This window comes from Anas acuta, chromosome 10, assembly GCF_963932015.1.
Source record: "Anas acuta chromosome 10, bAnaAcu1.1, whole genome shotgun sequence".
Lineage (NCBI taxonomy): Eukaryota > Metazoa > Chordata > Aves > Anseriformes > Anatidae > Anas > Anas acuta.
Genome location: NC_088988.1, coordinates 12,884,732 through 12,910,385, shown reverse-complemented (window position 1 = coordinate 12,910,385; position 25,654 = coordinate 12,884,732). Strand labels below are relative to the sequence as shown.

The 25,654-nt window shown below is 50.2% G+C and overlaps 1 protein-coding gene across 9 annotated transcripts in view; it reads left to right on the top strand.

The window, feature by feature from the left end:
* The window catches only part of WDR59 (WD repeat domain 59), a 44,645-nt gene that overhangs the window by 17,656 nt on the left and 1,335 nt on the right, over positions 1 to 25,654 (top strand). For 7 of the 9 annotated variants that reach the window (XM_068693048.1, XM_068693049.1, XM_068693055.1 and 4 more), the window contains 16 exons: positions 111 to 190; positions 2,330 to 2,462; positions 5,483 to 5,607; positions 6,334 to 6,498; positions 7,772 to 7,867; positions 9,335 to 9,491; positions 10,329 to 10,398; positions 10,552 to 10,705; positions 13,894 to 13,950; positions 18,298 to 18,431; positions 19,410 to 19,491; positions 21,756 to 21,868; positions 22,891 to 23,038; positions 23,131 to 23,203; positions 25,139 to 25,265; positions 25,394 to 25,536. In XM_068693048.1, the coding sequence (XP_068549149.1) occupies positions 111 to 190; positions 2,330 to 2,462; positions 5,483 to 5,607; positions 6,334 to 6,498; positions 7,772 to 7,867; positions 9,335 to 9,491; positions 10,329 to 10,398; positions 10,552 to 10,705; positions 13,894 to 13,950; positions 18,298 to 18,431; positions 19,410 to 19,491; positions 21,756 to 21,868; positions 22,891 to 23,038; positions 23,131 to 23,203; positions 25,139 to 25,265; positions 25,394 to 25,536 (1,857 nt within the window). The remainder of the gene's footprint in view (positions 1 to 110; positions 191 to 2,329; positions 2,463 to 5,482; positions 5,608 to 6,333; positions 6,499 to 7,771; positions 7,868 to 9,334; positions 9,492 to 10,328; positions 10,399 to 10,551; positions 10,706 to 13,893; positions 13,951 to 18,297; positions 18,432 to 19,409; positions 19,492 to 21,755; positions 21,869 to 22,890; positions 23,039 to 23,130; positions 23,204 to 25,138; positions 25,266 to 25,393; positions 25,537 to 25,654) is intronic. The other 2 variants (XM_068693051.1, XM_068693053.1) reach the window with 1 other exon arrangement.

Sequence of the window (25,654 nt, the reverse complement as noted above, 5' to 3'; positions counted from 1 at the left end):
TGTTTAGTGCCTTATCCTCCCTGCTGGCTTGCTTGTGTCTGTTTACACTAACAGCAGTGCTGCGATGGGCCCTGCTTTCAGCTGGGTCTATAAGTTTCTGTCCTTTTTAGGTTCGAAAGACTACCAGCTGGTTACGTGGTCCCGCGATCAGACCCTGCGGATGTGGCGGATTGACTCGCAGCTGCAGCGGGTACGTAAGCACTTGCAACTCTTAAACTGGAGGCAGTTTTCCTACAGGCTGGATTCACCTCCCCTTCCTTGCACTCCCAGTCACTCCTCTGGCGTCCTAGAGCTGCAGATGCAGAGCAGCCAGCTGCCACTTTACTTCCCCCCTTTAACTCCAGCCCAGGTGTGGCCAGAAACATCCCCAGGGAGACCTGTGCTGAGGCCTCTGTGTGTGCCAAGGCACTTTGTCATCTAACAGTAACCACACGAGGCATTTGGGGAAGGTGGAGATCAGTTACTACCTGTGTTGCCTCCACGGCTGCCAGACGAGGCTCTTTTTTGGCATTCGAGGTACCAGGTAAATGTAGGGATCGTGCCCTCTGCTTCCTCTTGTGTTTTCACTGCCTCTTAGCCTGGTGCAGGCAGCGTGTGTCCTGTTGTTCTGCTGCCTGGCAGCAGTTGCAGAGCGCTGATGCAATCACTGGGACAGCTCTGCTGCGTCAGACCAGAGGTTCACGTGGCCACCATGGCCCATGCTGCTCCCTCTGGCTCATCTTCAGCTGGGGATGTCTTGGAAGAGGATAAGAACGAGGCGAGTATGGAGTGACATTTCTCACATGCCCTCCCAGGCTCCTGTAGTTTACAGCTTAAGAGGCTTACCAAGCCTGGCCATCTTTGTATCTAATGGAGCTCGATGGACTCCACTTCCCTTGATTTGTTCTGTCTTTTCTTGGACCTGTGTACATTTCTGTCATCCTAAACATCCCACAATGAGGAGTTTCATGGCTTTTCTGCATGTTGTGTGAAAAACAGCTCCTTTGCTACCTGCTAGTTTTGTTTGAAACGTACTAGCTCTTATTAAAGAAATGAGCAGCCAACCTTACACCATCTTGTCTGTGCTACTGATGATTCTGTAAACCTCCATCATATCCCTCCTCAGCTGCCTCCTTTGTCAAGTCAAAAGGTCTTGATTTCTGTCATCCCCCGTACAAGAATTTTGATCGTCCTTTTGTCTTTCACAACCCTTTTTCAGTTCTGCTATATCCTTTTTGGGATGGGAATCAGAACTTGTTCTTAGCAAAGAATTCTCCATGCTCAGTTTGTTTTTAAATTGCTGGGCATAATTCCATGAAAACATCGGCTTAGTCTGGCCTCTGTTTTGTTCCCTCAGCTTGAATTTGCCATTTTTTGCCTGTATGCATTGCTTTATATTTATCTGAACTGAAATTCATCTTCCATTTTAATGCAGTTCCTCCTGTAGGGTTCTTCTGTGACTGTTGGCAGTCACTTATGTTACCCTGCATAACTTGGTGGCATCAGCAAACGTGGTCATGTCGCTATTCACCTCCTATTCTAGGTCTTTAATGAATATGTTGAGAAGCATGTGTCCCAGCACAGATCCTGCAGGAGTCCTGCAGGTCTGTAACAAACCTTTGCTGTGAAAAGTCACCCTTTACTCCTACCTGATATATTTGTGAATATTTTATTTCTGTCCTGTCTTTGAAGCAGTTGTTTGTCTCTTCCCTCGTTGGCCCCTGCTCCCCTCTTGTTCTTGGTCTTTATCAAACTACACACACGATGACATGTTGCTGGTGACCAATGCTGTAATTTGCTATATCATAACCTTATCCTTTCTTCTCTCTGTGTTTCTTCTCTTCATCTTCTCTTCTTTTCTTGTGCTGAATTTTAAAATACAAGTTTTCATGGTCTCTTTTTGGTACAGGGCTTGGATCACTGGAGCCTGTGGTATTTACCTGGGCCTCCAAATCCTACTGGAGTGTAAATATCAAAAGCAGGAAGCATGCTACTATCATACCTGATCTAAAGAATTAAATTACTTTTGACACGCACATTAATTTAAGGACTTAAAGGCATTCACCTGCAGTTTAAAGTAAAATCTCTGTTACTCAGACTGGCCATGTCAATTGAGTGGCTTTTGTAAGGGTGCAGGAGGTTTGGCCAGGCTGTCTGAGGTGACAAAGGGGAGGATGCTGGAAAGGGGAAAATAACACGTCTTGTGACAGTAACAATGCCAAGGTCTTAAAGCCGTGACTGTTGACAGGACAAACCTAGCTTGGAAATCCAGAAATGAGTGGTTTAGTGGTGTTTCTTTCCGTGGTTTGGTTTCCATTGTGCAGCATGTGGCTCTGCTTGTTCTTTTCAGTTGTGTGCTAACGATATCCTGGATGGCGTTGATGACCTCGTTGATGGGATTTCTCTTCTGTCGGAGCCGGACAAGACCCTTCATCCCCAGGACTCTGAGCCCCAGCATAACTCTGGGCACGGGGATGAGGAAGGTGAGGCAAGTGATGGGTTGTGGAACTCTAAACACGAGCTCTATTTGCGTTGGGATGCATCATGGCATTAGAAAGTAACACCATAGGCAAAGCAAAAACTGGTCTTGTTTCAAAGATCAATGGATTCCCAGTTTGGGAGGAGGAAAGCTACGAGGGTTTTTTCAGGTTTGTCCTTCCAAATTTTTCTCCTGAACACAATGATGTCATTTTAGCTCTAAAACAGGTCTCTTCCTTGTCACTACTAGCATTTAATTGCATTGTCCTTAGGTATTAGCTGTGACTTCCTGACAAGAATAAGGTAATCAGAAAGTCAGTTCAGCTTCTTAAGAATGTGTTTCGTTTTAAGCTGAGAGATGAGCCCCACAGAAAAGGGAAGGCGCTCTGACACAAACTGCTTACCTGGTATCAAAACCCTTCTGCTGGAGTCACTGTGTGAACTGGTCTGAGGATGTGGACGTGTTGCAGATGTCTTCTCCCAGCCACCGAAGTAGTGTGGAGAGAGCTGCTGTGTCTTTTTGCACGTGTTGAGGAGAGGTGGCTTAAGGCTGGCAGAGCGGAGGGGCAGGGCTGTGAGCACCAGAAAGGTGGATGGGAACGGGCTTAACGGCAAGTATTGATTTGGTTTTATGGAAGAGAAGACAAACAAAGGCAGGAATGTAAAGGAGGGTTTGTGTGGTTTAGGATCTGGCCGGGTTAAACATTGATTGGTGGTAGTGTTTGAAGAGGTTAGAACAGAACAGAAGGGGTTGCATCAGCTGAGACCCAAGGTGATGATGTGCACGAGAAAAAGCCCTCTCAAGAGCTTTCTACATCTAATATTGAGGATAAGAATTGGGTTCTCCCATGGCTTTGTGTCAGCTTGGGTTTTAATTCCGTTCTCTTGTTCTGTATTGTGGCAGAGTGCTACAACGGATCCCCATGTGGCAAGTTTACAGAAAAGCAATTTGTTTCTCCTTTTTGCTTGCCAACAGATTTGAGGGAAGGTGAGGAAATGGTCTAACGACTGTCCTCTGAATAAAGGAGGTGGTCTGCGTCCCTTTGGGGATGTAGCTCTTCCTAACTGGAAGTTTCCTGCCCAGGGAAGTTCCTCTGTAAACTCTCCTGTGTGGCAGCGGAACAAGTTTTGAAAAGTAGCCAGCACCTCTACCTACGTGAGAGTTTTATAATACAATAGCAAGTACCCTGGCTACCTGTGCTCACCACGAGCAGTCCTGCGTGGGGAAGCACAGCTTCTAGCAGGGAGCATTGAGAAGGGTTCTTGTTTTTGTCTGCCTGACATCTTTTTTTTCCAAAGGAGAGTGCCTTTCACTGTCCTTGACAACATCACATTCATATGTCCTACATGGTTTCTTTGTGCATCTGGTGTTGGTTCAGGCTGGTAAGGTTTCCTTTGCGGCCAAAGAGAATAAAAATGACTTTCTGTAGCAGGGCAGATTTTGCTGCAAATAGCATGACTTCAGGATCAATGCGCAAGCAAGTCCCTGGGTAGGAATTTCAGTTCTTTCTAGCCTAAAAGCTATTGTGGACTGTTGATTTCAGCAGCAGTCTCCGTGTTACATTAGTAAAGCACTTTGGGGGATCTTTGAAGAGAACAGGGCTCTGCAGATAAATCAGAAAGCCCCCCAGCTGTGTCGTCAGTATACAGCTGTCCTCACTGGTTGTTGCCTATAAAAGATCTTTAGGAATCTAGACAAATATGTGGGTTTCTGGGGATTAGAAGCTAATTGGAAGGGAATGGGGATAGAAGACAAAGGGAAGGCAGTGCCCATTTTAGGAACCTTAGAGGTGGCTTTTCAGTAAGCTATGTGGCGTCTTGAGTTAGAAATAATTATCTTCCCTCAGAGCCACTGATCTTCCTTTAATCCCTTTTCCAGCTCCCTATTGTGAAGTATATCTGAGCACTAATAAAATCACAAATAGGAATGAGTAGCTAAGTGTCCTACCTATCCAAATTCAGCAAGCAACTGGGCAGCAATAAAGCCAGATATATTTGTCCCAGCAGCAAAGTAAGTGACTTTCAGGCAAAACCTGGTAAAGGATAGATAGCTTTCTGCATTTCTTGTCTTTTTTTTTTCTCCCTAAGAGTAGTCTGTGCAACATCAAGGGTGAGAATGACAGCTGAGTAAGTGGGACTTGCCTTGTGTCCTTGGGAACCACCATCAAAAGATATATTTGGCCTTCTTAGGAAAGGTTGCCACACGAAACCCCCTCCAGCAGGAGCTGCCCCTGTCCTAATGAGGTATGTCGCAAGGGTCAAGGCAAGAGCAAGAGCCAGGCACAACAACAGGCAGAGACCAATTCTTCTGAGACACAGTCCACTTGGCTATTTTAACCCTAATTTCTCGTGTCCTGCAGTGCTTGCCTGGCTCTTTAAATCTGTCCTGTGTTTGAGGGGTTATTGTCCCCCTGAAAAAACACTGCCAGTGGAACTGGACGGTTAGATCCAGCATTTAAATGAGTCTTGAAGAATTACTCACTAGAGTGCTTTGCAACATTAAAAGCACACTGCTGCATCAAATGAATTAAACCTCTCTTAGGGCCAGAAATACCCTCGCCTCTCTCCCAAAGCCTTATTCATCAGATTGCGTTGGACACATTCCCTGAAAGCCACGAGCGGTGGGGTGTGAATCCCAAAGACCAGAGCTCCTCCTGGAGCCTGCTTTGGCAGCTGGACCCAGAGGCTCCACTTCAGCTGTTTGTGACCCTGGCAGTACTGTGTGGGGAGGAGAAGGTGTCTCGGATGAGTAGAGACCAGACCATTTAGGGCTGTACAAAATGCAGGTAGCTTCTGTAACTTTCCTCGGAAACCAGAGTGCAGACAGGTTTGGTGTTTTTTAAGAGCAAGTCTCTGAAGCCTGCCTCTAAACAGCAGCTGAGACCCTCCAGCTCGCAGGTCTCTGCCAGGTAAAAGTCATACCTCAAGGAGCAGAGAAAAGCCTGCTCTCTTGGCTGCCTCCCGGCATCGCGTGCCAGAGGTCTCCTGTAACTTGTCTCAGTCTGTTCTGCATCTCTCCTGTCAGCCTTAAAAGAAGACTTCCTGAATGATCTCCTGGTGGGGAAGAAGACAGACCAGCTGGGGCTGCCTCAAACGCTGCAGCAGGAGTTTTCGCTGATCAACGTGCAGATCCGAAATGTCAACGTGGAGGTAGGGAGTTTCCTTCTGCTGACTGGCTCGGAGGGAATGTGGGCAAGCTGGCTCATCAGAGCCTATTGAGGGGAACCCTTCTGCTGCAGTGACTGCTGCCTGTAAACAAGGTTTATTTTGAGCTGGCGAGATCTTTTTTGGCCGGGGGTAGCAGAAAAGAGGATAATCCCAAACACTGGGAGAGAGGGAGGCATTTCAGCTCAGCAAGTACCCTGGCACTGATCCCAAGAAGGCTGGACTGTGTTTTCCTCCCTGCCAAGACTGCAAAGTGACTTCTTCCAGGACGTGGAGCTGATCTCATTTCAGCTGTTTCTGAACTTAGTCTGCTCAGCCCTCGCTCTGTCCCTCAGAGTCCTGGGATGGGAGGCTTGAGGCACTGCCTGCCCTCTTTCCCCACCCCTGTGGTTTCACATCCTTCTGCATCTTTCTGAGACAGTGGGATGTGACCCTGGATGGTGCCTGTTACTGGGCCTGGAGCCCTGCACAGCCAGGTGAAGTGGAGCAGCCTGTGCTGGCTGCCGTCTGCAGGAGCTGCAGGGCTCGTGGTGCCGGCTGCTCCCCTCTGCCTGGGGTTTTTGCTGTCACTGTGTTTGCTGCCCTTGAGAACAGCATGACTTCATCGTACGGGCGTGCAGAGGAATCAGCCCCTCAGCGTGGATTTAAGGCACTGTGAGTTTAGAGGGCCTTGGAGATGTAACTACAGAGCGATTGCTTTCCCTCGCGCAGATGGATGCGGTGAATCGGAGCTGCACGGTGTCGGTGCACTGCGGCAACCACCGAGTCAGGATGCTGGTGATGTTCCCTGTTCAATACCCCAATAACGCCGTGCCGTCCTTCCAGTTCATCAACCCGACCTCGATCACTGCCTCCATGAAGGCCAAGCTGCTGAAGGTGTGTGGGGAGCGTACACGGGCTGTACAGACACACACGTGCTCGACACCTGGTGTCTAGATTCCTGACACAGTAAGACATCAGACCTTGCTGAAGATATACCACAGACCACTGCTAGAATTAATGTATTTTGGAGCCTCTAGGGTGACGTATTTGTTGGCTTTGCAGCCCAGTATTTGCCTTCCTTCACTAATGCACTGTGAGTGTGTTTTTCCCTGCTATTCTACATTCTTGTAGAATACCATTCCTATCATCCTTCTTCTCACACAGTTTCCCCCAATCCTTTAATAGACCAAATGACCATATAAGCATCCAGCTACAGAAAGTATGGTATTTCTGAGCTGTTGCTTCATGCTCTCCCCCACAAACTGTTTTAAGAACTAGAGAACTTTTTACACCGACCCCACAAATTCCATACTAGGTATTTGATCATCTGATACAGAAAGTCCTACTGCTGCTGAAAGCCCTTCTCCAGCAACAAGAGCTGCTCTCTCTTGCCTTCTATAAACACAATGGGAGCAACAACCTTGATTTACCCTAGGACCACGAAGAAAGGGTGAGGTTGTAGGCTGTTTCCTAAATTAAAACAGATACACGGTAGAGATGTAGGGGTAGAGACATACAGTGCTGTTGTCTTTGGGCTTATAATCACTGAATTTTGTTGTGTTCCCCTCAAAGCTTGAGGGGAGAATACTTTGTGTCCTCCTTGGTGAGAGGAAACGTTTTTTTCTTTTTTACTGTGCTGACCACGTGGAATGGTCAGCATCTGAATGGAAAGGGATGATGAGAAATTGCTCTTCAAGGGGAGGAAGCAAACCCAGAGATTTCTAAGTGTTTGAGCACCTCAGTCTTTAATGCTTCAATCCCCCTGAGTCTGACAGTGCTGTGTGCTAGGGTTACACTGGCTACCTTGATACCAAATTCAGCCTCAGGCTTAGGTCCAAGCCTGCATATCAGGTAAATGGATTGATCTGGGTTCCTTCTTGAAAGAGATGGATCCAGTTTGCCACAAACTGGTATGGAACGTATGGGTTACAGTAAAACAGAAGCCCAAATCCTGGCTCAGAACCCAGGTGACCCTTCAGAGCTCTGATGAAAGCTCAAGGCAGGCAGCACATCAGTGCAACCCACTCCAGTGTGGCTCCAGTAGGTGTTCTGGGATGCCTCTGGCCCTTCAGTCTCTACAGCCTGGTAACTTTGCTGCAGACAAAAAAAGGATGTGGGAAGGTGTGGAAGTAACCACGATTCAATCTGCATCTTGTTTGTATTCCAGATATTGAAAGACACTTCTCTGCAGAAAGTGAAGCGGAACCAGAGCTGCCTGGAGCCCTGCCTGCGTCAGCTGGTCTCCTGGCTGGAGTCTGTTGTGGTATGGAGAACTACATGGGCTTTCTGCCCTAGTTTGTTGTCTTCTCCCACATCCCACGCTTCTGACTCTGCAGTGAGAGTCCGGCCTCATTAGATGTGTAAATAGACCCCTGTGACTGGCTGCTGCATCTGTGTAAGCGCCGGTGGTTAATGTTGAAGAAAACTGAGTGGGTGATTAGATGCATTATTTCTGAAAATCAGGCCCTGAAGGTTTGTTGCTTTGGGGAACTCTGCATGCTCACTAATATTCAGGTCAGCAGGAATTACGGGGAGTTGGAGCATCACAGCAGCTCCAGAAGCCAAGCAGTGCATGGTAGCTTCCCAGCTCTGAGTAGATCCTTGACTGCCAGGGCATGGTTGTCAACTGTGAAAGAAAATAAGTTTTCAGGGAGGCGATGGATTCATTCTTGTCTGAAAGGCAGTGGCAGATGTCTTTACCTCCTCAGTTCCAGCCAGAGATCCTGCCAGTCCTATTCTAAGGTCTTTAAAGCTGTGAAAGTCTGTTGTTTTTTCTTTTTTCTTTTTTTTTTTTTTCTGAAGCTTCGTGCTAAGGTTTTGTAGGGATGATACTGCGGGGAAACACAAGTCCCACTCTGCCCTTAGCTGAGAGATCTGTGATACCTACTCAGCATCCCAGTGTCAGGTGTTAGGTCTGTGTGTGGGTGCAGTGTGCCAGAGTGGGTGTTCTCAGCATTCAGGAAAAGATTAGAGAGGTTCCTCAGTTTTCTTTTTGAAGAGGCTTTGTTTATTCATCACAAATAAGGTGTGTTTTTTTTTGTTTTTTTTGTTTTTTTAACATGGAAAGCTGAATTCTGTTTAATTTCAGCAGTACTGTTGTGAGTGGGAACTTCTCCCCACTTGTATGGAAATTAGATGATTTGAGCCAGATGCTGCTGCCTTTACAGCTCAGGTCTAAAGAAATTCTTCAGCTTATCCAGATAAATGTGGATTTCTGCTAAAATTCCTCTGGACAGGCTTGAGGTCTCCCAGTTGTTCACACCTGGCTCACACCACCTGTTTTCCTCATTTAAGGTGCCCAGCCTGTTTTTTGACACCCCCACGGTTGTGTGGGTTGTAGAAGTATTCCTCTTCGAGGAGACTTTGTCTCGCTTGCATCATGGAGGTGTTGGGTTTAGCTCAGCTCCCTGTTTTGTTCTTGGGAGCCATATCTGGAGTCTGAAGGTCAGATTTTCTATATAGCTTTCCCCTGAGACCAGTTTTTCGCCCTAGCTGAGCTCTGAATATCAGTACAGCTGTGGTGGGAGAGATCAGAGTGCAGAGTAGCACTTTGCTCACAGGTACATGAGCCTGCAAGTGCCTTTGCAGCCGGAGCAGTAGCCATGCTCTGTGCTTGATCTGCTTCGGTTCAAAGGGGAGGCACCTGCCCCGAGGCTGCTTGGCACTAGGATACCCGGTGGTTTCCTTCCTGTGGCATCAGGAGCGTGATCCTGGGTATCTCCCGTTTCAGAACCAAGAGGACAGCACGTCCAGCAATCCCTACGCTTTGTCGAACTCCGTGACGCCCCCGTTGCCCACGTTCGCCCGGGTCTCCAACGCCTACGGCTCCTACCAGGACTCCAACATCCCGTTTCCACGGACCTCGGGAGCCCGGTTCTGTGGTGCAGGTCAGCCCCGTCGCTGATACATTACAACAGCTCTCAGGGGAACGGTCCCTTTAGTGTCTAGGGGAACACTCAGGCCTCTGAACAAGATGAGGCTTTAGTTTCTGCCACTCAAGGAGTGAGAAACCCTACTAAAGTAGCAATGTTGTGATAAATTTATAGGTAATGAGCCTAGTTAGCAACTGCATACATGGTGTTGCATGTAGAATTTTAAGATCTGGAAACCCAGGACTGAATGAAGAAGTGGCCCTTGGCATGAGGCCTGCCAGAGGCACTGGCACACCTCTTTTACAGAAGACTGGGAGTAGCTTTTTTCCTTGCCCATTTCCCTCCTACCAGCATCAAACTGCTGGACATACTCTGGCTCTCAGGCCTTCACAAAATTCCTGTGATTTTGGACTCAATTTACCCCCTTGCTGAATGGGTATTTTTGTTATTAACTACTCTTTTATCATTCTGCACCCTCTCCCTTGTCCCAAAAAAAACAGGTTAAGGTCTGAAAAGAGGTGTTAAGTTTCACTGTGGTGTTTCAGATGCAGGCATGACTCTTCTGTACCTAACAATTTGAGCATGTTTTGAAAGCTGCTTTTCCTATAGGCCTCACCAAATTCCCAGCAGAAGTAAAACAGTAATACTGCTTTGAATAGGCTCAGTGAGACCTGCTAAGTCCTGAAACTCTTGTAGTGGAGTGGGTCAACAAAACGTGCTCTTTAATGGGTTTGGAAGAAGTGGATTTGGGTTGATAACTCAGAGAAATGGATGGGCCCCCTGCCCCTTGACACCACCCCGGGCAGTCTGCTCCTTGTCGCGGGATCTTTATGCTGTGTCCTGTCTCTGCAGGGTACCTGGTGTATTTCACGAGGCCCATGACCATGCACCGTGCCGTGTCCCCAACAGAACCCACACCCAGGTGAGTACCTGGTGTTGTAGCTGAGGTCTGCCTGCTCTTTGAACTGCCACCCCTCAGAAAGGGTGAAACAGCTTGGGTTAGAGGTGTCATTCTGAGCCTCCAGAGCACCATGGTGGATGTAAGCTCCTGCTGAAAGCGTTCTCTTGTCTCTAGGTCCCTGTCAGCTTTATCAGCGTACCACAGCGGCCTCATTACCCCAATGAAGATCCGCACAGAGACCCCGGGCAATCTGCGTTTGTACAGCGGGAGCCCTACACGCAGCGAGAAGGAGCAGGTCTCCATTAGCTCCTTCTACTACAAAGAGAGGGTAAGTACCAGGCCAGAAAGCCTCTCCTGGCACTTCAGCTGTTCTGACTTGTGTTCTCTTTGTACGGCTGAGAGCATTGCTGTAACAGAAGTTTCATATTCCTCTCAAGAAGGCATCCTTTTAGAGGCAGCTCTCTAAAAATGTCACGTGGCTTTATCTCCTGTTAGTAACTTCTTTGCTGATCCAGCCTTTGACTTGCTTATTTTGATATCTCTCTAGACTGACCATCACAGCTTCCTTCAGTACATTACACTCTCTCCCTTTGCATTATGTAGAGTTAAGATCTCACACATGAAGCTGTAGCCTCCAGATAAGTACATGTAGGCCACTCTTTTTCTCTGTTCTCCCTGATGTATGTAGCTGCAGAGGGCTCTGTGAAGCTTATCAGTAACCTCTCCTGAATTACGGGGTGTGTTTGGCTCATTTCTGTTACAGGTGTCTCTTGCAGGGATATGTGCCTCTGGACTACTTTAAACAAAAATCATCCCTATATGTTTCTCCAAAGAACTTCCAATCTATGTACCTCTGTTTTAGGCACAGGTCTTGTTACCATTGCTGTTTCCAAGCAAGGCTTTGGGGCAGAAAGGATTGTTCCCTTCCAGGGCACGGGGAGGCTCTGCTCCTGGTGGAGTTTTGCTTCCATACAGATCCCAGAAGACTCTGGGAGTTCGCATTCTAGTGATTTTTATTGCCCCTCCCCAGACTTCTTCTGATGAGAGGAGAAAATGGTGCTGACTGGTACAGGAATTACAGCCTGTTCCAGGCTTTGCAGGGGAGTTTATTTAAAGAGCTACCTCTGTCCTCTGCAGCGTGCTTGTCTCTGACACGCAGCTCTCTGAGATGACAGACAAGGCTAAAAATAACGTGTGGAAGCAGCTTGGTGCAATTTCATGTGACCTGTCTCCCCAGTCCGCGTACTGATGGTGACAAGATTTTGGGAGGGGTGGATCTAGAGAGTAAAGCATGTGTGTTGCCACGTCTGCTGAAAGCCAGGGAAAATTCCTTCCCCGTCCCCGTGCCAGGCTGTGTCCTCACACGCTGGGTTGGAAGAAGGGTAAGGGCCCTAGCAGAGAGCTAGCTCAAATGTTCCTGCAGATGGACTAGATCAAAAAACCTCACATCTCCCTTCAGCAAAGGTTTTCTGACTCTTTGGGAGTTGATGTCCCGGCCTTTGTTAAATCAATGCTAAATATTCTTATGGCATTTCATTGTGAGGATTTTAAGGCATAAAAACCCCAGAGTCTGAGTCTTGGGAGCTCTGAAAGCTTGGATTTCATATTTGCATTAAATAAAAGTTGAAATTGTGCGGTAAACTACCAAGTTACATAACTTCAGCCCCTAACCTGAATTTGTCAGACATAACCAAGTATTTAAACTTAAATCCCATGCAGCAACCACCATTAACTAACAAATGGGATTTGTGCATTGCCGGACAGGGAATGTGGCATGTCCCCATAAAAGCAGGGGAGCTGCTGAGCCTAGCAGAGATCTCCTTAGTAAACAGAAATGAAACTAAATGTGACGTTCAGCCCTTCTGTGCTCGTTTAAATGTGTGTGTATGTATATATACACACGTATGTATCTTTCTCACATTATTCATGCGTGCATGCTCCTCCTTCCTTCCTTCCTACAAAAAAGAAGTCAACAAAAAATAAAAAATAGTAGTCTAAAAAGCTAGTAGTCAAAAAAGCAGCGGAAAGGAGAATCTGCATTTATACTGTGGCAGTGCCATCAGTGTTTCAAGCCTGGATTTCTCTTAAAGGCAGTGCGTGGCCGTGGTTTTCTCGCTCCAGTTAAAGGTGCTGGTGGGGACCTGGGCACTGCTCAGCCTTGCCTGAGGGACAGCCATGCCCATGGCTGGTGCCTGTGGTGTCCTCACGCTTCTGTCACGGCAGAGCCTGGAAGCTGCTGTTGCTTCTCAGGGCTTCCCTCGGGCTTTGGCTGCTTGCAGCCCTCGCAAACTCCACATGGGGGAGCGGAGCCACGAGTCCCAAGGGCTGGCAGCAGCGGCTGCCTACGGAGAGCAGGACTTAGGGGGGTGACTGAGCTCAGCTTTGCTTGCTCTCCACTAAACTGCATTTCCTTCTGCTAATCCTTTTCTCCCTCTCTTGCGAGATGCAGTGGAGGAACACATAGCACAAAGCTGCAGCTTTGTCTCTTTCCATGGGGCCAGGCAGTCCTCAAACAGAGCCTCATCCCTTGGCTCCCTGGCTTCCCCGTGAGCTGCAAGGGAAGGCAGAGGCTCAGGCATGCCTGACGATGAGGGCTGCCTGTCATCAGCTGAAAATAAATGCAAAATACACTGCACACAACACAAATAACCCCGTTCTTCCCCTTTTTATTGTGTTGACTCTTCCAGAACTCTAACAAATATCTTTGTCAGGTGAGCCCACAATGATGTGCTTTGAGAGATCCAGTTTATTGTTATAATCCTGCGCTGAGTGCTTAATGAAATATCTGCAGGTTCATAATGAAAGCCTACTTTTGGAGCTGTTCTGCATGGTCAGTCAGTGAACTTGATTGCTCGCTCAACCCAAATGAGTTCCTCAGGTACAGGTCTCTGGGTACAGGTCTCTGCATCCCTTCTAATATCCCGCTGCTTGTCTTTTATTGCTTTCGAAATGAAAGTGAACAGTTACAGCAGGCTCCAGTGAACGAAGTCCTGGAGGATGCTGGATGTTAAAGGGATGGCTGAGCGAGCAGGAGGGTTTGCTTAGCTTGCTGCAGATTTCCATGTCAGAGAGCTGGGTTAAAAATGGTGCAGCTGGGGTCACATTTGGCTGCCTTCCTCTTCAGCCAAAAAGGGGAAAACTGGCTAGAGCAGGAGCCTGGCACGTGGGGCAGCGTGGTGCTGTCCTCTCTGCTGTCACATCATGGTGTGAACAAGGGCACACACCTATTGGGGTAGTACAATTCCATGTGGGAGACTGTTTAGGGTTGAGATCACTGAAATCTTCCCTCCAGCAGCCCGCATTTTGCCAGGTCTGTAGGTAATGCATAGTGCAATTGTGCGTGGATGAAAGCGGGGTCTCGGTTTGCAACTGTCCATTGTGTAACAGAACCATGGGGAATAGTATCTTTTACTCTGCTGGTTCAGGGCACTTTTCGTTTCCAGTTTATTTACCTTTGTCTTTAATTTTCTTGGTGTCTTTCTTCCCTTTTCCTGGGTATAATGTTTTCACATACAGATGTCTCCTCGCTCTGCCCGGCGACGTTGGTCCATACAAGCAATTAACGACTTCCCGGTACTGTGCGCTGTGCTAATACTGTCCTTGATATTACCCTGTCTTCTGCCCAAGGGCCCAAGAATAAAATGCCACCTGCCTGCCTTTGAGTAACCTGCACAGAGGTGGGGGACTTGCACTCCACATAGGGTTTCAGGGGGAGCAAACGCAAGTGTGAGCGGACAGGAGCAGACACAAGTTCAAAGGGTACAAGTACTGACTCATGACATGCCTATTTTACCTGGCTTAGCAGCCAGGAAAGGATGCCAAGGGGTAATTTGGGGTGTAAAAAAGGATCGACCCCTAAGAAGCAGAGTGTGCGCTGCAGAGGAGTTGAACAATTATTATGCAGCATCAACCAGCTGAGGAGAGTGACATCAGAACACCTCATTTCTGAAAAAGATGAAGCCCTTCTGGAGAGGGAGGACTTGCTGGAAAATAATACCAAGGAGCAGCAAGCTGCTGGCATGGCACTGTTTAAGAACTGCGGAAGAAACAAACTGGTTGAGCTGCTGATAGCGATCTGTCATCTCAATGAAACGAGCATGTGCAACGCACCACAAAGTCTTATTTCCTGGAGCAGGGAGTGGGATTTCTCCTTAATTCGTGAGCTTCTCCCAGCCCTTAGAATCGCACCACCTGGCTGGTGCTCCTTCCTCCTGGCACCTGCCCTTCCAAGCCTGCTTTGACAAGTGCTTTCCTTCAGTCAGGTCCACAAGTCCCTCAAGCTTGAACATGAATGTCTTGATATCAGCGTTGCTCAAGCTGTGCTGTAAATTTGGGCAATTACTGTCACATCAGTCATCTGCCACACACAGGCAGAGCTTAGAAAACTCCAGTCTAAAGATGGCCTTTTTAGGTCTGATGGTGTGAACAACTTTTTTCACGGCTGTTCACCTTCATGCTCTCTTCACAAGACAGCAGGGAATAAAACAGAATCCTGTAACACCTAATTTAACTTGGTATAATAGGATCAAGCCTTCCTAATTACAAGAACTCTAAGACTATACTAGCAAATAAGAGGTGAAAGAAAACAGAAGTAATTTACTTGACTCCAGAGGCTTTTTGTGAAGAGCTAATGAAATGTGAGGAGTGGAGGCAAGAAACAAAGTTCTGTCTTGGATTAGGAATTGATTGAAAGAGGAAGGAGAAAAAAAAAAGAAAACAAAAACCAAAAAACAAAAACAGGAAAAGAACATGCTAGTTTTTGATGTGGTAAATGGTGGTGCACCCAGGGCCACAGTTTAATTTGCTTGCCCCACTGGCTTGGAAGGAAGAACACGTGGTGAAGAGATAAAGTTATAATTTTATGTAACATATACTTAAAAAAAATGATACGTGGGGCAGTCAAAGCCTTGAAATACTGATTGCGTTTGCGGATAACCTTGGGAAGAGTCTAATTGTGCTCTCCTAAGTTGGCACTGGTGCTCAAGGTGAAGACACAGGGAAGAAAAGGAAATATTCCTGCTTTGGGACACTTGATTCAAAAGTGCCTCAACTTTTTTGCCTGTCCGTGGAAGTAGCCTGGTACTGTGGGAGATGCTGTGAATAGCAAACGTTGATTATTTTGAAGATAAAATCCAGGTGGTGCTGCATGACCTGCACGGGGGAGTTAAGCTGTAGGCAGTTGCTCCTTAGGGCACCTCCTGCCTCGGCAGGACGCAGAGGCGCTCGGCATCCTTTCCAGCAGGCATGCAGCATTTCGGACCGACTTCTGCTGAGTACGCACTGACGGTGATGGTTGCTGCGAAGCAGTTGGTGGCTTATTCTTGGGCTGTCTGTTTTCTACGTGTAACCCATTTACTGCCATCGTTGTCACCTCGGATTGCAGCAAATTGCAGCCTTGGTATGGTAGCGCAGGTGCAGGCTGGCTTCTCTAGTCGTCGTTCAGTGCTGTCCCCCGCTGTCACCTCCAACCCCATGACTGTCATCAACGCTCTGGTTTCTTTCCTTCTGGTGCTCTGAGGAGCTGATGAGTCTCAATTTGCTATCACCACCGCTGTTTTCTTCCTTTTCTCCCTCTCCTTAAGCTCCCAGGAGCAGCTGGGTAGGTGCAGTTCTCCCTAGTGTGGGCTCTAGGTTGCAGAAAGCCAGAAACGCTGGGGGCAGCGCCTGTGTCTGCCCTCCTGCCACCAGTTAGCTTGGTGCACGCATGCTGATTTCTGCTCCAGCCACTGTGCTCCCTGCTCCCCTCTGACCTGTGCTCCAGCCCCTAGGAAGAGGCACGTCTCCTGCCCTGCCCTGCCGCCTGCCGGCCTCTGTGGCTCCTTTGGGTAGTGGGAAATCCTCCTGGGAGACGACTTGGAGCAGAAGGGAGAGAGGAAACCTTGTGGTGGACCTTGGCCAGGCAGCCCCAAGCCAGAGCTCTCCTTGCCTTTGGTAACTCCTGCTGAAAGTGTTCCAGTGCAGCCTGGTGGAGAGCAGTCCCTGTAACGCTCCAGTAGGTACGAGGTTCAAGCTAGGACTTGCCCTGCTGTCAGAGGTAACGAGCTGTACTTCATCAGTGATGTTCCCGTGCTTCTGATGGTCATTTTCTCTCTAACACATAGCTGCTGTAGCTAACTGAGGCAAATTGTTAAAACCAGTGAGATGTTTTCCACGTGGCTTTAGGATTTCTATGGTCAGTGGGCACAGCAGCGTAGTACCAGCAGGGCACGTGGCCCTTGCCTAACCCTGCTCCTGCCACTGCCCCAGTAAAGAATCAGGGCTTTCCTTTCTGCTAACAACCAGGCAGTGCTAGGAGGAAGAAAGCAGGAAGATTTTGTTGCGAGTCCAGGTTTTGGAGGGGCTCTGATGCATCTAGTGTCTTCATTTGTCTGGTGCTCTGCTAACAGCAAGCGGTGGAAACCATTCGTGGGCTCTCTTCTCCATTCTCATCCTCATTTGCTGTCATTCTCCAAAAAAAAAACCCAACAACCCACAAGTGCCTGTGGAAAGTGGTATGTGTTGTCCGTGTTTCCAGTCTTTGCAATACCTGTTGGGAGGCTTCTTCAGTCGGCTCTGGCGGGAGCAGGCTGAATCTGTCCCCAGTAAGAGGGCAGGGACCCTGCCTCGCTCGGAGGTGGCCAGGTGCTCTCCAAATTACCCGCAGAGCACGGCTCTGCCCCTGCATTCTGGCTTCGGATGCCTGCTGAGATGCAGCACGAATGTTGGCTGCTGATGGGCCGTGCTGTGAGCAGCCTGGCAGCCCTTCCAGCGTGGCACGTCCTTGTGCTGGGGCTCCCAAGCTTTGCTCCCGTGTTTTTGGCAGCATCAGCAAGCCTTCGCTGCACACCGGTGGCATTTGGCTGCCCCAAATCCCTCAGCACGGAGGGGGCAGCAATATTTCTAGGTGTCACCCCAAGAGGTGCTGTCTGCCCAAGGGTAAGAGAGCGTTTTAGACTTCTAGGGGATGCTTCTGTGTAGGAGCATCAGCACCTCGTGTCAGTGAGGGGACTTGCCACAGGAGAGCAGCATTGCGAAGCATCCGCTGCTTTCCTGGGAGCCCTGCAGAGCAGCCAGAGCTTCCCTCCTGGAGCTCCAGTGCCTGCAATGCTGCTGCACGTCCTCGTCCCTCCTCGCCGGCCTCCTGGAGCCACGAGGAGAAGCCAAATACCCTGCGGGGCATCGTAAAGCCAAGGGAGCTTTATGCTGCTTGGCACGCGGACGGCCTCCGTGCCCATTACGGGGAGTATTTGTGCTCCTGGCTTTGTTCCCCTGTGTTGATTCCTCTCCTTTCTTCTCCCCTCAGCCTCACGTCCTGAGCCAGCCCTAAAGAGCTGCAAACCTGGTAGCGAGGGGTTGTTAGGAGAGCGTGGGCCCTGCTTTATCACCTGCCGTTTGTGTGGAGCTGCTGATAAAGCAGGAGAGGTGGGAGCCCTGTCCTGGCGCTGAACAGGGTGTGCTCAGACACAGAGAGAGGAGAGCAAGAGCCTGGACCTGTGGCTTGCCCTGAAGCTGAGGGCAAGCAGAAGCTGCTCCCACGCGTCTCCGTGCTGAGCGTTGGCTGGAGTCAGCGGTGGTCTGCGTGCAGAGGGTTCCCAGCCCCCTAACCAGGGTGATAACTGAGCCGTCCTCCTGCCAAACCCTCCTGGGTGTGATTGGCATCCCCATGCTGAGTCCTTCTCGTGTCGGCTTTCACAGGGGAACTCCCAAAATGCTTTTTGAGTGAGTTTGACCTGGAGCTCGCTGCCTTGACCTGCTTTTCACTCCCTACAGATGGAGATGCTTGTTCTCCTGGGCATGTCATGGATGTTTTCCAGGGTAGCCCAGAGCCTTCTGAGAGGCAGGTTTGGGTGCTGCTTGCATTGTTCCTCACCCTAGTGCGTTGTTCCCCGGCCCGAGAAGCCTGCTGGCCTCCCCGGTAACACGCTGCCATTCGTTCTGCAGAAATCCAGGAGGTGGAAAAGCAAACGAGAGGGGACAGATGCCAACAACCGACCCATCAAAGCCGCCGGAAAAGTCATTATACAAGATATCTCCTGCTTGCTGCCCGTGCACAAGTTGCTGGGAGAGCTCTACATGTGAGTATCAGCTTGGGATCCTTCCCCGAAGGAAAGCAGCTGTCGTTGGCATTGCTGTGCTTTCATCCTTCGAGTGTTTGGATGTTTCCCTACCTTCTTCCTTTAGCCTTGCCTTGCTGCTTTCTTGTGGTGCCCCTCTCCCCCTGGGAGAGGAGACTCATCTCCTAGAAAGCTGAAAATCTGTGGCTGAACTGGTGCTCCAGCATCATCTCCGCAACTCTTAGAGGTTCGGTTCTTTATAAGCTAGAAAGAGAAGTTATTGATACTAATTAGCTCTCAAATCTTAAAGATTATCTCTTAAATCTTGACGAACTCCACAGTTCAGTGCACAGCTTAAAAAAATCCCAATAAATGCATGTTCTCATGCTCTCAAACTGCTCTTGGCTCATAAGGATTTTTAATTTCAGAAGTATTTGGGATGCCTCATTCCCTCGGAGACCTGATTATACATGCATGCCAGTGTCTGTGCAGCAAGTTCTCCTACCTTAATGAAAAGGATGGAGAAGTTCTGGGTTTTGTTTATGTGTTTATAAACAAGGAGCGTCTTTTCCCAAAGTGTCTAATTCAGATAGCTGTAAAATCTCTTTTTGTGAGTTTTTGCTTCCTTAGCATTGGTAATGCTGGCTGATCCTTCACCGTTTTCACTCTGTAAGCATGCAGGGAAGAAGCAGGCTGCCCTTCGTAAAGGAGGAAACAGAGGAGGCTTCTAGGGACAGGAACACCTCTTGGCTTGGTGGTGTTCTGCCACAAGTTGGATCCCACATCCTCGTGGAAGTGGTGTCTTGGGACCAAGCTAGTTTGGAGCTTGATAAATCAGCAGTGTGCTAGGGAAGGTGAAGGGTGGGGTTGGCAGGAGGATGGCAGTGATCCCTGGAGAACAGCAGAGGGCAGGATGGGATCCTCGTCGTGCTTGCGGTTTCAGATTGATCAGCAGGTTCCGGACTGCTCGCTGAGCTCATCTGTCCGCTTGCTTTTCAGACTGAATGTGAACAATATCCAGGAGACCTGCCAGAAGAATGCTGCCTCCGCCTTGGCTGTTGGACGGAGGGATCTCGTGCAGGTATTGTGTTGGTTCAGACTTCTTTCTCAAACTGCTTGTGCTGTCCCCTTGATACCCGAACAGCCAGCTGGGCTCAGCACTTCTTCCAGGGAGCCTGAAATGTTCAACAAACCGAGGCCTGTGGACCAGCTGCAGGGGTGCTCTCTATCTCCTCGCTCTTGTCATCGAGAGGTCCCTCCCCAGGGCTGCCAGCAGGGTCCTGCACACGTTTCAGGGTTCCTGCAGGCAGAGCTGGGGGTGCAGCCCGCTTTGGAGCCTGCAGAGGAAGTAACAGTGCACAGAGCTGCCTGGCTGCTGCTCGTATTTTCATCGGTGGTTTTGCCTTACGTAATCATTCCCGTTGTAATTAGCTCAGCAGTCATCCACACTGGCACTACGTGCAGCTAGCTTCTCCCTGAGAAGAGCCTGAGCCCAGAGACCCCAGCTTCAACGAGTAATTGGAGAAAAATGCCCATTTTGGCCAGTCTCTTGCCGTGTGATCAGCCCACAGCAACAGGCAGAGCTTTTGACAGCAGCTGGCTGTGGCTGGCACTGCCAGAGGAGCCTCTGCACCTCTCCTGAGCTTTTGGCTCCCCCTAGCTCTGGGCAGGGAATGGCCAGAGCCATACCTGATGTAAGCAGAAACCAACTCAAGCTGTTGTCTTGCTGTCAGGTTTTTAGCTTCATGGTGGGCTCAGCTAGAGAGAAGGTAGGTCTGGTAACCCCTGTGCTTCGTTTTGCTGCCTGGTTTGCCTGGAGGAGCAGAGCTTTGGTGGAGTAACTTCAGTAGGACTTTTCTGATTCCTTTTTCTTGCTTTCTTATTCCCTGGCCCGTTGTTGTGGTTTAACCCGGCCGGCAGCTAGACACCACATGGGCTTTTGCTCATCCTCCCCCCTTCCTCTCTGGGATGGGGGAGAGAAAAGGGAAAGTGAAGCCTGGGAGTTGAGATAGAGACAGTTTATTTAGACAGGGAAATAACAGTAACAATAATAATAATAATAACAATAATGATGATAATAGTACTACTACTAATAACGTGTACCAACAAGTGATGCACAATGCAGTTGCTCACCACCCGCTGGCCGATGCCCAGTCTACCCCCAAGCAGTCCAACCCCCCCCCCCCCCAGCCAGCCACCCCTATATATTGCTCAGCACGACCCCATATGGTACAGAATACCCCTTTGGCCAGTTGGGGTCAGCTGTCCTGGGTCTGTCCCCTCCCAGCTCCTGCTGCACCCCCAGCCTGCCCGCTGGCAGGACAGAGCGAGGAGCTGAAACGTCCTTGGCTTGGTGTAAGCACTGCTCTGCAACAATTAAAGCATCGGGGTGTTATCAGCACTCTTCTCATCCTAAGCCAAAACACAGCACCCTACCAGCTACTAGGAGGAAAATTAACTCTGTCCTAACTGAAACCAGGACACCCGTGTAACTCCAGCCTGTTGCAGCTTGCCTTGTTCATGGCATTCTTGGAGACGTGAGCAGTGCAGTTACATATGGGACTTGCTCTTGTGGGAAGTGACATCTTTCCAGGTTCCTTTCTGTGCTGTCTTGTGCTCAGGTCTGTCCTTGTTTCAGTTTCTTTGCTCAGTTTCTCTCCAGCTCACAGTGAGCAGCTGTAGGATTATGGTTGCTGGCTGCTCTTCTGGGTACTTGGAGCTTTGTCCCCACCATCCTCCTGTGCCATCAGCTCTGGTTGTCTCCTCTGATCTGTTTTCTTTCCAGCATCACACTCGCTTTCCTTTCCTGTTTTTTTTTTTATGCCCAACCAGCAACTTTGATTTTCCCTGGCATATCATGTTTTACCTGCTCCATTTTAAAAAGGCACAGCACAAAAACCAGTCCTAGATTCGATGCAGTCATATGCCATCAGTGGGATGGAGACTGAAAAGGGGGAACTGATTCCAGAGTAAGGTAAAGGGAGGTGAATGAAGAAGAAACATGGCATGTGAGAAAGTACTTTATCAAATTTAAACCCTTTTGTGGTTTGTGAACATAAAGTGAACTAACAGGTCTGTGTAAACTCTCCTGGTAAACTCTGAGGAAGAGTAGTCTATGGTTTAACCCAGTCTTAAAGCAGCTGGGACAGGGAAGGCATCAGCTGTGTGTTATTCTTGATATAATTTGTCACACTGGGGCTGGAACTGCTCCCTCTTGGTTTTAAAACACAATAAGTAAAAAAATGCCATTCATATTTATCTGCGAGTGAATCTGTGCACACCTATCCCCTCGCAGTCTGGCTGTTTCTAATTGTAGCTTTGATGTTTTTCCTTCCTGTCTGCCAGGTTTGGTCGCTGGCCATGGTAGCCACTGATCTCTGTCTTGGACCGAAGTCTGACCCAGATTTGGAGATACCTTGGGCACAACATCCATTTGGACGGCAATTACTGGAGTCCCTGTAGGTCTCTGAACACTGGGGAGGGACTGGGAATGGTTGCTGAAGCAGAGGGAGCCCTTCATGACTATGTATGTTGTACGGCATCATTTCAGCCTTGGCGTGGTGCCACACCTTGTCTTTTTTTCCCTCTCTCAAGCCCGAGGTGCATCAGGACGGGAAGTGTGTTTATGCAAGTATGTTTATGACACGCAGGAGGCAGCATTTGGCCTCCCGTCAGGCATCCGGGTGTCCCTTGGCTGGCGTTGAGCAATCGCCCAGGTGCAGCTGGAGCTCTGCTTTGCAGCGTGCCTGCGGTGCCTGCCTCAGGAGGAGAGATTTGGGGTTTCTGCTCCCCACCTCCTAAATGATCGCGTTGGCTTGGTTCGCCTTCAAATTCACTGCTGCCATTCCTGGGAAATCACCCCCCTGGTCTCAAAGCCAAGTGCTAGCCACAAAATTCTTCCTGCCAGTGAATCTGTTTAGGAGAGAGAATTACCAGTAATTAACCGTCTGCTGCTCCATCCCACTGGGAGACGCAGGATTTGTGTGCTGGGCTTTGCATACCGCGGCTTGACCTAGCTCCCTCCTGCTGGGGAGCACGGGAGCTTTGCTCTCAGCCTTCAGAGCAATCCAGAAACTTCACGGCCATCCAGAAGACCTGTGGTGGGGTTTTTGCCTCGGGCTCTGAACGTAGGATGCTTGTGGGAAGAGGGTCTCGCCGAAAAGGCGTTGTGGCTCGGGGGGACTTTAATGGCTCCAGCTTGAACAGCCACGGGTCCTGCTGCACAGAGCTGGGGTAATCAGGCCCAGAGTGCTGCTGGATTGCCAGAGTGCCCAGTTTTCCCCCACCTGTTAGGAGGACTCTGCTCCTGCAAGGTGTGGCAGAAGGGACAGCCCAGCCTGCAGGGCGCACGTGCCTGCCGTGGGCACCGATGTGCCCAAATCGATTCATGCAGCGGGCTTGAAGTTCGTTGCCTTGGAGTCTCCATGCTTTTGCTGCTGACCTCTGCCCAGCCTCATGCTCTGTCTCTCTCGTTCCCCAGGCTGGCTCATTACTCGCAGCTCCACGACGTGCAGACCCTGGCCATGCTGTGCAGCGTGTTTGAAGCCCAGTCCCGGCTCCAGGGCTGCCCCAATTCCTCCGGCCCCTTCCCTCAGCGTGCCTCCAACCTGGCCTCCCACAGCCGATACGTATGACAGCCGTTTCTTTCCCCTTTGTCTCAGCTATCTTTGAACATCTCTCACGTAGGTGACATGATTTCCTCTCCTTTCCCCCTCAACAGCCCAGCTTTACGTCCTCCGGCTCCTGTTCCAGCATGTCAGATCCTGGACTCGGCACCGGAGGCTGGAGCATAGGTACCAAAACCCAGGGAGTAGAGAGAGGAATTCGCCTCCCTCCTGGCTTAGGTCTTAGCTCCTGTGTGGGGGAAGGAAGGGAGTTAGCACTGGCTGTGACTGCCGATGTGCTCTGCCCCAGCAGCTTTCTGCACCTTGGGTGTGTGCTGCAGCTCTTGGGCTTGCAGTAACCGTGTTGGTGGTCCCACAGTCCTGCTCCTCCTGCCTCTGGGCTTTGGAGAAACTGCCACAGCCCCTCTAGACATGCTGAGCTGGGGGAAAAAAAAAAAGCCTGGCTCTTTGCAGCCTCCCTTCAGGTATCTCTGGACATTGGTCGAGACCTTCCCTGAGCTCCCTCTTCTCCTGGATCAGCAGTCCCAGTTCTCTCCGCCTTTCCTCATAGGAAGGCTTCCTCATAGCCTTTCCTGCAGTCCCTTAATCACCTCTGTTACCCTTCTCTGGACTCTTTGCAATAAGTCCATGTCTCCTGGACCTGGACCCAGCACACAGGAGCAGATTCACCTCCCTTGACCTGCTGGCAACGCTCTGGCCAGGACACCAACGCCCTTCTTTGTGGCAAGGACACATTGCTGGCTGACGTTCAGCTTGGTGTCCACCAGGACCCCCGGGTCCTTGTCTCGGCTGCTTTCCAGCACGTCCTGGTGCCTGAGGCTGTTCCTCCCCAGGTGCAGGGCTTTGCATTTCCCTGCTGAGCTTTGTGAGGTTCCTGTCGGCCCATTTGTCCGGCCTGTTGCTGTCTCTCCGGCTGGCAGCGCAGCCCTCTGGCATATCAGCCGCTCCTCCCAGTTTCGTGTCATTAGTAAACTCTCTGCCACATCATCCAGACCATTAATGAAGACGTTGAACAGGACCAGACCCAGTGTTGACCCCTGGGGCGCAGCGCTAGTTACTGGCCTCCAACTAGACTTTGTTCCCCTGATCACCACCCTGTGGGCTCGGCTGCTCAGCCAGTTTTTGAACCACCTCTCTGCTCAGCCAGCCCCTGCTCCAACAGCTCCTGCGAGGATCTGATGGGAGACAGGGTCAAAAGCCTTCCTGGAGTGAAGGTAGACAACACCTATCCACCTGCTCTCCCCTCGTCTGCCAGGCCAGTTATTTTATTGTAGAAGGCTATCGGGTCGGTCAAAAGTGACTTCCCCACGAGGAATCCGTGCTGCCTGCTTCCCATGCTTTTCTTGTCCTTCCTGTGCCTAGAAATGGTTTCCAGGATTAGCTTCCTCGCCTTCCCCGGCACTGAGGTGAGGCCGACCAGCCCGTAGTTCCCTTTGTCCTCCTTGCTTTTTTTTTTGAGATAGGAGTGACGTTTGCTCTCCTCCAGCCTTCTGGCACCTCTCCAAGGTGCTGCACTCATTCATCGATCACCCAGAGCGGCCTTGCAGTGTCATCAGCCATGGGGTTCGGGGTGACAGTCATCCCTGGGCTTCCTTCTGTGCCTGGAGAAGCAGCAGCAGGGACGGCTGGCTTCTTGGTGGCCCTGGTGACATCTCCTGCTGATTTATGAAGCTGTCAAAACCCAGCCGTTCTCCAGGGTGACAGGGTTGAAGCTGGGCGAGAGGTGGCCTTGGGGCAGCATCGGCCCCGTTAGCAGCGCTGTACCCTTCCAGAGCCTTATCGAGGCATCTTTGAGATGGGAAAGAGTGGAGGACGGGGGTTAACTTAACGGGGCGGTGATGTTGTGTTGGAGCAGCTATTAGCAGTCGGCTCCCTGCCTCCAGGGCAGGACCTTGCTACAGAGGCCCCTTTACGTAAGAGCAGCCCGGTGATGGGAATCTTCCCTCCTGGGAAAGAGGAGCCCAGGCCTGCTGGGGTCAACGTTCCTGTGCGCTCTCCAAGGGGTTGCCCCAATACTTTTTTTCTGAAGAGGAAAACCAGAGGGATTCCTCCCTGTTAGGTTGTTTTTTGCGGGGTGTGCTCACAGCTCTCTGGTGTCTGCAGCCAACAAGGACGCGGAGCAGGCATCCACGCCCTGGTGCGAGTCCTCGCCGGATGACTTCCGATACGGCAACCTGCCCTACCCCGACCCCCGGGAGCGTGAGAAGGACCAGCACGAGAAGAACAAACGGTAGGTGGAGGCAGCCTGCTGCTCGCCCGGCGATGTGAGCGGGTTGTGTGGCCACTGCTGGGAAGAGCATTGCAGCCAGAGCCCCTGAGAGCACATCGTGTGGGTGACAGCACCGTTTGTCCCTCCAGGCTCCTGGACCCTGCCAACACTCAGCAGTTTGATGACTTCAAGAAGTGCTACGGAGAAATCCTGTATCGCTGGGGGCTGCGGGAGAAGCGGGCCGAGGTGCTGAAGTTTGTCTCCTGTCCTCCTGACCCCCACAAAGGGATTGGTGAGTGCCTGCCGTGCCTTGTGCTGTCCGGGCAGGGTCACGGCTCTGCCCTGGGGCTCGGGAAGGTGCGGGCAGCGTGATGAAAATCCCCAGTGCCCTGCCCAGAGGTGAGCTCTGC